Source organism: Sylvia atricapilla, chromosome 18 (genome assembly GCF_009819655.1).
Source record: "Sylvia atricapilla isolate bSylAtr1 chromosome 18, bSylAtr1.pri, whole genome shotgun sequence".
Taxonomy (NCBI): domain Eukaryota; kingdom Metazoa; phylum Chordata; class Aves; order Passeriformes; family Sylviidae; genus Sylvia; species Sylvia atricapilla.
The window spans coordinates 8,509,534-8,521,795 of record NC_089157.1 but is presented as its reverse complement, the minus strand read 5'-3'; the positions used below and the strand labels follow the sequence as shown (position 1 = coordinate 8,521,795).

At 49.7% G+C, this 12,262-nt stretch overlaps 1 protein-coding gene across 2 annotated transcripts in view; it reads right to left on the bottom strand.

Annotated features, from left to right (window-relative positions):
- RPTOR (regulatory associated protein of MTOR complex 1) overlaps positions 1–12,262 on the bottom strand; it is a 96,054-nt gene that overhangs the window by 54,222 nt on the left and 29,570 nt on the right. For both annotated transcript variants that reach the window (XM_066332277.1, XM_066332278.1), the window contains exons 6-9: positions 10,269–10,444; positions 6,261–6,320; positions 2,772–2,872; positions 1,761–1,905 (exon numbers count right to left, since the gene is read on the bottom strand). In XM_066332277.1, the coding sequence (XP_066188374.1) occupies positions 1,761–1,905; positions 2,772–2,872; positions 6,261–6,320; positions 10,269–10,444 (482 nt within the window). The remainder of the gene's footprint in view (positions 1–1,760; positions 1,906–2,771; positions 2,873–6,260; positions 6,321–10,268; positions 10,445–12,262) is intronic.

Here is a 12,262-nt window from a genome sequence, read left to right as displayed (position 1 = left end):
AGAGTCATCACAGGGGACTTTTCCTGCTCTGCCCTCACAGGTGTCCCAGCCCCTGTGACACTGACAAACCAGCTCACCCCACTCCCAGCAGCCTAAAGCAGTTTTCCTCAGAGGCTGCTGCTCCAAAGCACTCAGGGTCATTGCTTGCCAGCACTCAGAATGTTCAGCTGCCCCAACTGCAGCTCCAGCTAAAGGCTCCCCAGTTTCCTCCAGCATGTTCAATCATTAAAGCAGCTTTGTGTTTGCCTCCTCAGTGTTTGCCTGCACCTGCAAAGGCTCCTGGGGCTCCATCCCCTGCAGAAACCACACCATGGAACCGTGGAATGTCTGGTTGGAAGGGACCTAAAGTTCAGCTCATCCCACCCCTGCAGGGCAGGGTCACCTCCCTCTGGGAACCTGAGCTCCTCAGTGCTGCACTCATTCATCAGCACCCTCTATGTTCACCTTCCTCCACATTCCTGTGGAGGAAACCCATTAAAAAGGTTCTGGAAATGCAGGCAGGCTGAGCCCCCTCAGCTGCCTTTAGCTGTCACTCCCTCAGCCTTTGGCAGGGCTCTGCTCTGTCCCCCAGGAGTCCCCTCAGTGTCACTGCCCCCCTCTCTACTTGGCCCAATTTGGTGCTGCTCTGTTCATCACAGTGAGTAAGAAAATAAAAGCAGGAAATTTTGTTGTTACTGTTATTATTATTATTTTTACTACAATTGTTCGTGGGACATTGGTTTGAAAGGCAGGACTACATTTAAGAGCTTCTTGATAACTGTGCCACCCCCATTTCCATTAATCATCTTAAAAGCAACAGTAGAAGCAGAGGAACTCGACAGCAGGAATTTCTTCTACTTCAGCAGCACAAATGAAGGATGTTCCCCTCAGGCCCTCTGCTCCTCCCAGCCCTGGGGACCAGCTTTGCCTTGGGAAAACAAAGGCAGAGGTGACCCATTTCTTTGGTATTTGGAGGGAAAGATGACAGGGCTGGTCTGAAGCTCCTGCACCACAGAATTACAGGATAATTATGAATGCCCAGAGCAGAAGCAGCTTTGGAGATGGGTATTAGGCTGCCACAAGCTGTTCCACTCCTGATCCACTGACTGAACCAGGGAAGCACTGCAGAGATCCAAGTGGAATCATCAGCAGTGTTAAGGGTTTTTAATTGTGCTAATTTTATAGGGGAAAAATTGATTGTCTCCTCTCAGCTGAGGAGAGCGAGTGACAATTTGTATAAAGCTGCATTTCAGACATACTCATTGGACCAAAATAAAAATTACAATGAGAGCAGAGACAAACCCTGTCTCTCAGAGGTGCCAGAGTGGTTTTCAGAGAAAGGATTCACCGCTGGGTGTTGCCTCCTCTGAAAGCTCTGGGGAAAATGGGTTGGGGTCACCTGGGACATGTGTCACCATCCCAGGCTGCTCCAGCCCCTGGGGACACTCCTGGGGTGCAGGACAGCCATGGGACACCCATGGAATGACCTGTGCCAGGGGGAACTCCTGCCCACCCTGGGGACACTCCTGGGGTGCAGGACAGCCATGGGACACCCATGGAATGACCTGTGCCAGGGGGAACTCCTGCCCACCCTGGGGACACTCCTGGGGTGCAGGACAGCCATGGGACACCCATGGAATCACCTGTGCTAGGAGGAACTCCTGCCCACCCTGGGGACACTGCCAGGGGTACAGGACAGCCCTGGAATCACCCATGGAATGACCTGTGCCAGGGGGAACTCCTGCCCACCCTCCCAGCAGGGCAGGGGCTGCAGCACTCACCACATGGCGTGCATGTAGGTGGGGGGCAGGCGGGGGCTGCTCACGGGGGTGCAGTTGTAGGACCTCATGATCCTCTCTGCCAGCAGAAAGTTCCGGAACAGGCTGGCCACCAGCAGGTCCTGTCGGAAGAGCTTCTGGAAAAGATCTGCCAGGAGAGAGCACAAGTCACTAGAAGCACGTTTCAGCACCTCAGCTAACAAGCCAAAAGGGTTTCAGCTGTAAAACCGTGGTAAGGGTTTGTTCCAGCAGTTCTGCAGGGATGTGGTGACAGCCAGCAAAGGGAAATTCCCTTTCAGAGCCCCCTCAGAGCACCGTGGCTGATCCATTCTGTGTTAACACAATCTAATACTTTCTACCTCGGGTTCTTTTTTGCCTTTTCTGGATCAAATCCCCCTTTTGCTGTTTCATTTCGGCTCATCCTGACTAAGTTTTTGGAAATTTACTGAGGGGGAACAGGACCTCTGTGTACTGTTTAATCAAGAACTATCCATCTGTTAACTGGCAGTTTGATGAGAAGCCAAAATGAATCCTGAAAGATAGCAAATGTGCTCTCTTCTACAGGGCACAGAAGAAGTGATGCCATGTGAGCATTAGGAAGAGCAGGGCTGGAGAACTGTTTACAAATTTGGCTGCTTGTGCTCCAGAAGTACCAATTCAGAGCACAACAGGGGTAGAGAAATGAGGGATGAAGTTACTCCTGGGAAACAAAACTGCCTTACCAGCAAAGACAGGAAAAAAAGCCTTTATTCATGCTACTAACCAAGGCTGGAAGAAAACAGATTGCTCTATACAAATACAGTAAGAAAGAGAATTATTCAAGCCACGACAATTGTGTTAGCACACAAAAACCCCTTCTGGGTTCTAATGATCTGCAATGCTCTGGCAAAAAAACAACAAATAAAAATCAAACTAGCTTTCAGCTCCATCCTGATCTGCTCTTCCAGTTTCAGGGTTTAATTTTCTCCTCCTTTCAGTGTCTCATTGATCTGACCCCTCCCCTGCCTTCCTCACCTCTGGGCAGCACGTTCCAGGCAATGGTGTCAGTGATGGCTGTGAAGATCCAGTTCAGCTCTCCCAGGGGAGTTCTCCTGTCGTTCAGCCTCCCAGGAATCCTACAAGAGGGGGAAATAAAACCCTTCATAAGACCCCCATTATTTTGCCTTTCTCCTCGGGAGAAACTTTCAGCAATAGGATGAGGAAGTTTCAGAAACAGGCAGCAACCTGCTAGGACATCCTGTGGATTTAATCCTAATTTAACCCCATTTCCTTTCTGTGACAAGTTTTTAAATATCAGAAGTATCAGGACCAACAGAGGAAGCCTTTCTGTGGCCCCTCACTCCTCTGCCACCCGCAGCAGCACCATTCCTGTGTATAAATACAGCTCTAAACCACCCAGAAATTAACATCTTATGAAAAATTCCTGTCTGTCTTGGTATCAGAGGAAAAATACACATCTCTGAAGCAGTGTTTGCTAATGGATCCCCCGGAGCGAGCGCAGGGAACACGAGGCCACAGAGGCTCTGCTGAGGATTCTCTGTCAATATTTGCATTGCAGAACACCCTCTGCAGCTCCCCAAGCCAGAGGGGCTTCCTTGGGAACCAAGGGGATCCTTGCTGAGCTTCCCCAGGCAGGCAGACACAGCTTACACCGTGGGATGGCAACTGTCACAGCAGGTTTTAGTCAGCAGCAGGAGTTTCTCCATGGGAAGGGTGGCCAGGCATTGGCAGGAGCTGCCCAGGGAGGTCTGGGGTCCCCATCTCTGGGAGGTGTCCCTGGATGTGGCACTCAGAGCTCTGGGCTGGGGACAAGGTGGGGATCAGCTGGGACCTGGTGATCTCAGAGGCCACTTCCACCCTCAGAGGTTCTGTGTGAAACCTCCTGGGCTGGCAAGAGCTGCTCAGTGAGCACCCACAGGGCTCCTGTGCTCAGGGATGTGCCCAGCAGCAAACCCCAGGGCTGCCAAACCTGGGCAAACTCTGAGGAAGACAAAGGTTGGAAGCTCTGGGCTGGAGCTGCAGAGCCTCTCCAGAAGGAGGATGTGAGCACAGCGTTGCCATGAAAACCATCCCTGGGAGCAGGAGCCTCACTCTGCAGTCACAACAGGCTGTGCCTGCACTGCCTGAGCCCTGCTGACAGCGGTGACAAAGGAGCCACTCCAGCACAGCAAACCCGAGTGAGGGCAGGAGGGAAACTCCTGATGGTGACATCCTGCTGAGCACACAGCTCCTGCAGGGCTGGGAGAGGTCCCCAGGGCTCTGAGCCACAGCAGCCCCTGACACCAGAGCCAGGAGCACCCACTGAGACACAGAAATCACCTCTGACAACCTCGACTGACTTCTCTGCAAGAAAATCAAGGGGCTGAAAGCTGCCAAACCCAGGTGCAAAGGTAAACCATGAATTTTCATCTTCCACTATAAATAATAAACAGACATTAAAACATGAGCAATTTCCAGCCCCTGACATTTGATAATGCTTCAAGTGGAAACAAACATCAATTTTAGTCTCACATTTGTTATTTCTGGTGACTTTTATGGATGTGGTGCTGGTGCACGACAGCCTGGAGCAGCCACACCAGGGACTCCTGGTGACACTCAGAGGGGCCCTTTGTCACCAGCCCTGACACGAGGGACCAGAGGGACCAGGCTCCTCTCCAGGGACAGTGACACTGAGCTGGGGGCCCAGACACAGCCATTTCCTCAGACTGCCACAGCAGGAACAGCTCTCAAGGCTTTTTGGTTTGTTTTTGCCTTCCCAGGGGATTTTTGTTTAGAATTCCCTCCTTCTGCACAATGGAGCCAAACTGAAAATCTCAGGAATGCCATATACCACTCCTGGCCCCCTGAGAGTGGGATTTTGAAAGAGGGAGCCCAATGCAGCAACACAGATTAAAGCATCCTTGTACATCCCAAACTCCTGGTACCCAGTTTTGGATTCCCATTACCATGGACTCATTCCCATAAACCATTCCTCAGGTTTTTTTTCCAGACTTTTTGAGAAGCAGAACAAAGCCCAGTTCATGTCACTCAGCAGCCACACCTCCAGCAAAGATGATCTGAAGTCATGGGATCAAACAGAAAAGTCCCCTCAAGGCAGGAGGAACATGGACAGAGATGCTGCCAACAAAAGGTCTCATGAGGTGGCAGCCAGAAGTTCCCAAATTCCCAACACTCCACCAAAACTCCTTTATATTTTTCTGTCTGGCTCCAGCAAAGATCTCTATTTCTAAGCTAAGGGATTGTTTTGGCCTCATCTCAGAAGCTCTGTGATGTAAATGCACATCAGGACCCACCACACGTTCCCTCACCAGGACATGGGCTGAGCCTGGATAATTGGAAATCTGAGCCCTTCAAAGAAGGTGCAGCTTCATTTAGCCTCAAAGTCTGCAGCTTAATTGCAATATAAACTCCTTCCCCAATTGTGAAGACAACTGAATTATAAATTACAATATACACATAGGCAATCCAAGAATTATTCCAGGTCGGTCTCGAGACTGTAATAAAAACTGTGTTTTTTATAATTGGTCTGAGGAGCAGATGAAGATGATGAGGTTTAAATATTTGATACCCATAGGAAGATGCTGCTGGCACCCTTCCCCTGGAGAAGCCTGCAACACACACACGTGTGCTGTGGCACAGCACAGACCAAGAGCCTGAACAAACCTCTATTTCTGCCAAGAAACCTTTATTCAAAGAGGATTTAACATCCTCCAAGTGCTCTGTGAGGCTGAGTCAGAGCTGCCTGGCTCAGACCTTCAGCGACCTCACCACGTCTTTGATTAGAGACACTCTTGTAGCAATTGTTAATTAATTAACATAGCACAGTCATTCTTTATGCAGTGCCCTGAGGTGGCCTCAGCTCCTCCTCGTCCCCAAACCTGTGCACACTTCTGGCACTCAGGCACAGCTCAGCCCCAGGGAGCTTTCCTTCCCATCTCCTCAAGGCCACAAGAAACCCAAATCTAAACCCCAGCACATTTTCCCCAGAGCTTTCAGAGGATCAACACCCACTGGTGAATCCTTTCCCTGAAAACCACTCTGACACTTCTAGAGACAGGGTTTGTCTCTGCTCTGTCAGTTGTAACCTGTATTTGTACTTTGGTTCAATGAGTATGTCTGACAATACAAATTGTCACTCACTCTCCCCAGCTGAGAGGAGACAATCAACTTTTCCCCCATAAAATGAGCACAATTAAAAACCCTAACACTGCTGATGAGCCTGGCTAGCCCAACACACCTGTGTGGAAGGGCTGGCAGCACCAGGAGGCTTTCTGAACCTCAGCTGACTGAAAAATATGCAAAAATGGCACAGGAAATTGGAGCTGATGTGATCTCACGCCACTACTGATAAGGTGCCATTGGCAGCTCCACTCCTCCACACCACGCACGCCTCACTGAACACCAGGGAACACCTCCCCGTTAAGAATTTACACTTCTTATGTGCAGACTTCTGTTCTCCTGACCCCTTTCAGGACACACCAGTACATAGAAAATTTGACTTACTTCTCTATTAAATCCAGCGTGACTCCTGGCACCAGCCTGACACTCTTCTGCATGCAGAACCTGGGGAGAGACAGTAAAATAGAACACACTAATTGAGTGTTTAATGACGAGGCTCAGTGGAGAGGATGCAGAAGGAGGGCTCTTTATTGCACTGTTTCTGCTTTTAAAATGGTGTTTGGGTAGGAAACTTGAGCACAGCATGATCAGAGCCAAACGAGGAGCTCAGCATTTGTCACTCTGGCAATTCTGGGGCGATTTCCATCGTCAGGTGTCAAAACTGGGCCATTGTAACTGTCAGGGTGACAAGTGTTCCAACACAGCACGGGGGGGGAAAGGGCTCCCAGCATCCAGCACAGCCTCTGGGGAGCAGCAGCACAGAGCAGGGAGGATAATGCTGCTGGAATAATGATCAGCCTTGGCTGGGCTTCCCTGGGAGAGCTGGCACTGCAGGCAGGGAAGGCAGAAGGGAGGGGACAGGAGGAATGCGTCAGGTTCAGACACCTCCGTTGTTTAATTAAAAAAACTGCTGACTCCATTTCCTCAGCCTTACAAATCCCACTACTCCAGGAACAGCAGCCCTGGAAAACGCCGAGTCCTGTCAGCAGTGCCTGGAAAATCCCCAAAGCTGCTAAAGCAGGAGTGTGTGGGAAGGGGGGACGCTGCCTCCCGGGAGCACAGAGCAGCAGTGGGAACACAGCTCCGGGGTGGAAACCCAGCAAATCCAGGCTGGAACGATTTCCTGTGACAGTGCTGCATTCCCAGCCCACTGCCCCAGTCCCTCAGGAACCCACTCTGCTGTTTAAGGAGGAATTTAGCCCTCAGTGAATCTCAGCTGCCATTTGCCCCAACACTGCACAGAGTCCTGGGGACACCAAGGGCTCAGCTGCTCAGCAATCCCACATCTCTCCTCACCAGAGCCACATACCCATGTCCAAAAGGCTTTTCCCTAGATAAAAGGGGACAACAATGACTTATTAAAGACAAGACATGCAGAACACATTTGTGAGATCTCGAGGAGCACTCCAGTTCTCCTGTGGCATCCCCAGCCTGAAGGGCATCCATTGGAGCCCAGGACTGGGACAAAGCTCACAGTCCCCAGGCTGCTTTCCTGATGCCTGCGTCATCCAGCAGAAAGAGAAGTCATAAAGAACCCAGGAACCTGCAGTGGGATCCCTGTGCAATCTGCTGAAATATAAAATTCTTACGACAGTGCATTACAGAACCACGCAGGGAAATTCCCTCCTAAAGAGCCCCAGGCAGACTCAGCCTGGCAGAGCCAGGTCCCTGGGATGAGGCTGCAGAGTTTAACCCTTCTGATGGTGCCTGGGAGCAGCACAGCTCTGCACAGTGACATCTGCTGCCTCTGTCCCTGCAAGTGTCCCAGGCCAGCTCAGAGCAACCCGGGATGGTGGAAGGTGCTAATATTCCCAGATTAGAGAACATCAAAGGAAGACCTCAAAGACCAGGTTGGACAGGACCTGGAGCACCCTGGGACAGGAAAAAGTGTCCCTGCCCATGGCAGGGGGTGACAATGGATGGGCTCTCAGGTGCCTCCCAACCCAAACCCAGAAAGGCAGGAAATGGTACTCAGCATCATGGGAACATTTTGAAACTCAACGTGGTCTAAACCAATGTGGGACAGAGGATTGGCTGAGTTAACCCCAAAACCTCAGGCAGAAACACAATAAAAAACTCATTAGGGAAAACCCCACAAAATACTTCAAACAGAACATCAGCAGGCACAGCTCTGGTCCTTTCCCTTCCCATGCTGGCTGTGCCTTCTGGAGCACAACCTGCACATCTCAAACTCCCCAGGCTCAGCAGCTCCCCAGCGTTCTGCTCCCTGCTGTTTGGGGGTTTTCCAGCCCTTTTCAGGATCCCTACCCCTCTTTATGGACGGCACTTCACAGCTCCAAGCCACAGGGCCCCGAAGTCAGCTGAGGCCAACTCCGGGTGTGCGGCTGCAGCTCGTTTGTGCCTTGCAGGAGTGATGGGAAGGCAGGCACATGAGTCAGCCCTGAGCACAGCTTCCCAGGGAGCTGCCTGTGCTTTGGGCATCTGCGTAAAGCCGGGCTCCAAACGCTCCCAGCTCCTCGAGGTCCACGCCTGCCTCCCGACAGCGCGATCCGTCAGGATTAACAACCCCTGCAGCCTCAGCTCCCCACGCCTGGGCTGCCTCACACACAGCTTTATATAGCTACAGCATCTCCCTGGCCACGTCAGCCCCCAGCAGCCTCCACACACAGGGACAATCAGCAGCCAAGTCACACTCCGGGGTCCTGGAAGTGCAGGCTGCCACCAGGAGTTCCACGTCCCACATCCCCAGGGCTTGGCTGGCCTGGGCTTCTCCTCCCAGCAGCAATTTCACTTCTCCTGAAATTAGACAGATGTGGCTGCAGCTGCAGCCTCAGCCGATGAGGGATTTTGTCCTTCAGTGACTTCACTACAGAGAACAAAATGGGATGGATAAACGTTTATTCAAACTTTCATTTGCCCATAAATTCCATATATGAAACCTCATTAGAGTGCCAGTCTGGAAGTGCACAAATGTGTTTCAAAAGCAGTTTCCTGGGGTTCTGGGTTCCTTTAGGAAAAGGAAAAGGAGATGAAGGAAAACAAGTTTTAATGGCAAAGGTCTCTGTGTTTATCTCTGATTTTAGTTAAGAGCTTTAGGACATCAACACAGCTTGGATCAAACTCGTAGAATGCAGCAGAGGGTCTGGTTTTGCATTTGTTGTGTTTAACATCAGTAAAACCCAATGATCCACAGCAGCAGTTATTATTTACAGGATTGCCTAGATAAAACCACACCTGCAACAATGCCAGTCAACTGGGAACACAAAAGGAGCATAACCTTCATCAGACAATGAAATTCCTCAGCGTGCACTGAACACCACACAATCATTGGATTGGAAGCAGGAGGAAATTCCTCACTCTCCAGGAGCTCCCATGGCACCTTCCAGCATCAGCCAGCTGAGGCTGAGGTGGTTAAACCCTTCCCCTGAGCAGTTTTACAAACACCTTTCCTGTCAAACACCCTGAGACACAGCTCAGAGAATCTTTCATGCTCGTGCAGGTGTAGCCTGTGGAGAACCTGCCCTGCTCACCCCCTCAGCCACGTTCCCATGGAGATGAGGAAGAGAAAATTCCTCAACAGATCACAGTATCTGAAAAAAAACCTTTCTTAGCATATCTAACAAACAAAACCCACCTAAAAGCCTCTCCTACAGAACTTCACGTAGCCAAACCAAAGCCTGGCCACAGAACCTTGCTCAGTTTGCTGCTAATGTGAAACAGATAGAGTTTAAAGATTTAAATATCTCCAAAGGGCAGTGAGTAACTCCTGGAGCTGTGGTGACAATTTCTCACCACCACCTGCAGTGTCCATGGGCTTCTGCCTGTTCAAACCCTGTCCAGCAAATGCCCTGAAGTGCTTCCATTCTGGACCAGGCACAAACTTGAGAGGAGCAGCTGGAAGAGCCTCTGGGAATGGACCTCTGAGCTCTGGGGGCTCCAGGTCCCTGGTGTTGGGTAAAACACTGCTCCTGGAAAGCTCCTGCACTCTGGAGCAGCCTTTTTCAACTTCCTGCCTAATTAACTTGGGCTGTCATTCCAGAGCATCTTTCCCCGTTTTATCACTCCAGCACTGTTTAAAGCTACTGCATTATTTACAGCAACTGCAATATTTGGAATGTGATTTGTGCAAAGGACAGTTTACAGAAAGTTGTATTGCACTATGTACCATTCCTGCTCTCTGAGGAAGCAGATATTTAATTCCCAGAACAGTAAATCCCTTAATCTGAGCAAACCTAGATATTGAGCTGGAAACTAAAACGCAATAAGTAGAAGATAACAGTATTTTCACCTTTCTAGCTCTCGTTAATAAGCTGCTGTCCCCAGTGCCCAGTTCAGAGCCCTGCTACTCAATTCTGCAGGGCAGCAGTGGGTCAGGGGCAGCATTTGGGACCCCAAACCCTGGCAGTGCCCGGGCAGGGGGGTCTCACTCACCAGCGCAGAGCAATCTTGATGGGGGTGGTGAGGCAGGAGGTGAAGAGGTCGGCAGGCAGGTCTGGGATCATGGGCAGCAGCTCGTTGGCCTCACAGGCTGCCAGCTGGATGCAGTTCTTCATGGAGGGGGGCAGAGGCATCTGGGCAAGGGGGTGGTTGGGGTTGATGGCAGCTACCTGCAGAGAACAAGGGAATTCCCCAGGGGGAAGGTCAGGGAATGACGCAGGGAGAGCTGCCAGTGCTCTCTAGAGCTTTGGGCTTGGAGCTCTTGGTGACTTTGGCAGCACCAAAGCCACAGCTTAAACCCACATCTAATTAACAGCACTGGACTGCTAAGTCCAGAGTCAGTCTAGAAACACCCTGTAGACCAAACTTCAGTCTATAAAGTAAAAATGCCCTAAAGACCAACATTCCTGTTTTCCAAAAGCACAGGGAATTCTGCTATTTAAGATTTTGACTAAGAATATGACCTTTGAGACTAATAATTCAGGGAGTGAAAACTTAAATAATCTTCCCAGCACCTTTCTGAACCAGGTAAACAAAGGAAAATTCAGCCATGAAAGCTTCTTTCCAACATTTTGCATTTTTTTCATTAGGGCAAGATATGGAATCAGAAGGTGAAAATCCCCCTGGCAGATTAAGGGAAAAGCAAACTCCTCTGATCTCCTTGCAGGGAAATGGGGAACAATTATCCTGATCACTCTGGCAGCCCCTCTGGTGCACCAGTTGCAGCTTTGCTTCACTTTTCATGAATTTGAACAAATGGATAATTTATAATTTTCCAAATGAATTCCCCTCCACGCTCTCATGACGCCGTGAGCACTCTGCTCTCTCTGTGAGCAAGGCTCTGCTTTTTTTCTATTCCCCACGAGCAGGAACCTCAGTCAGGCACCAGGAGTTAATGAAATCTAAGGACAGAATGAAAAGCTGACACATAACCCTGCAAGTATTTCCATAACCAAATTAACTGGTAGTGTTAACCTGTGCTGCAAGAGCAGCAACACTAAAGCAGCTGTCCTATGTAACCTCACATATTCCACGAGATGCACAATCCCAAAGAAGATGGAATTGAGTGTTTGTTGAAATAAAGACTTTATCACTTGTGCTCATCCTTCTCCCTTGGCTGGACTTGCAGAGGTTTTCCTGCACAAATGTTTTCCTGCTCCAAGTCCTTCTGGTGCTCAGCACAAGCCAAGGGGAAAAGGAAATTGGTGAAGAAAGCAGGGAAAGGGAAGGTGAATTCAGACCTGTTCAACCTGCTTGGGAACAGAATGAGAAACCAAAAGGAAAATGCTGAAGAGAGCATTGTATAATCAAAGGAGAAAGGCCAAAAAAATATCCCAGTGGAAGTCCCAGGCTGACAGGGAAACTTGGGGAAGGACATTCTGACCACTTTTCTCTGACTTCAAAAGGCATCTACTACCAATTCTATTGATCCCTGTCAGGCAGTTTCACGTTCAGCCACAGACTATGGGAAGTTTTTTATTGTTACAAAAGATGGAATTATTTTATGGAAGAGAAGGAATAATGTAATGATCTGCATATCCCAGGTTATCAGATTGTCTCCTTCAGTACAATGGAATTTCCACCTGCCAAGGAGCCCCCACTAAAGCATCTCCAAAAACTGGAATTCCAGAGGAAAGGACTGACAGGCAGGGACACTTAACATCTGTTTGGAGGTTGTATTTGTGACACTCAGTTGCCTGATTAATTAATATTCCTTCCTTGAAGTTCTGGGGTTTCTAATCCAGTGTCCTGGAAGTGTGAGCAGTGAACCTTTACAGACCTTCCCCTGTGAGCCACAGGCAGCGAGGGGAGGCTGCACACAACATTCCAACTTCTTCCCTTCCACTTTGCATTTCAGATTTGCTTCAGTAAATTTATTACTAATTCCATTTGCAACCAAAGACAGCTTTTCATTGGGAACACATTCCACACTCTGCAGAACTGGAACCACCAGGACAATTCCTGTGTGGATCAGGTTTTTGTTGTCT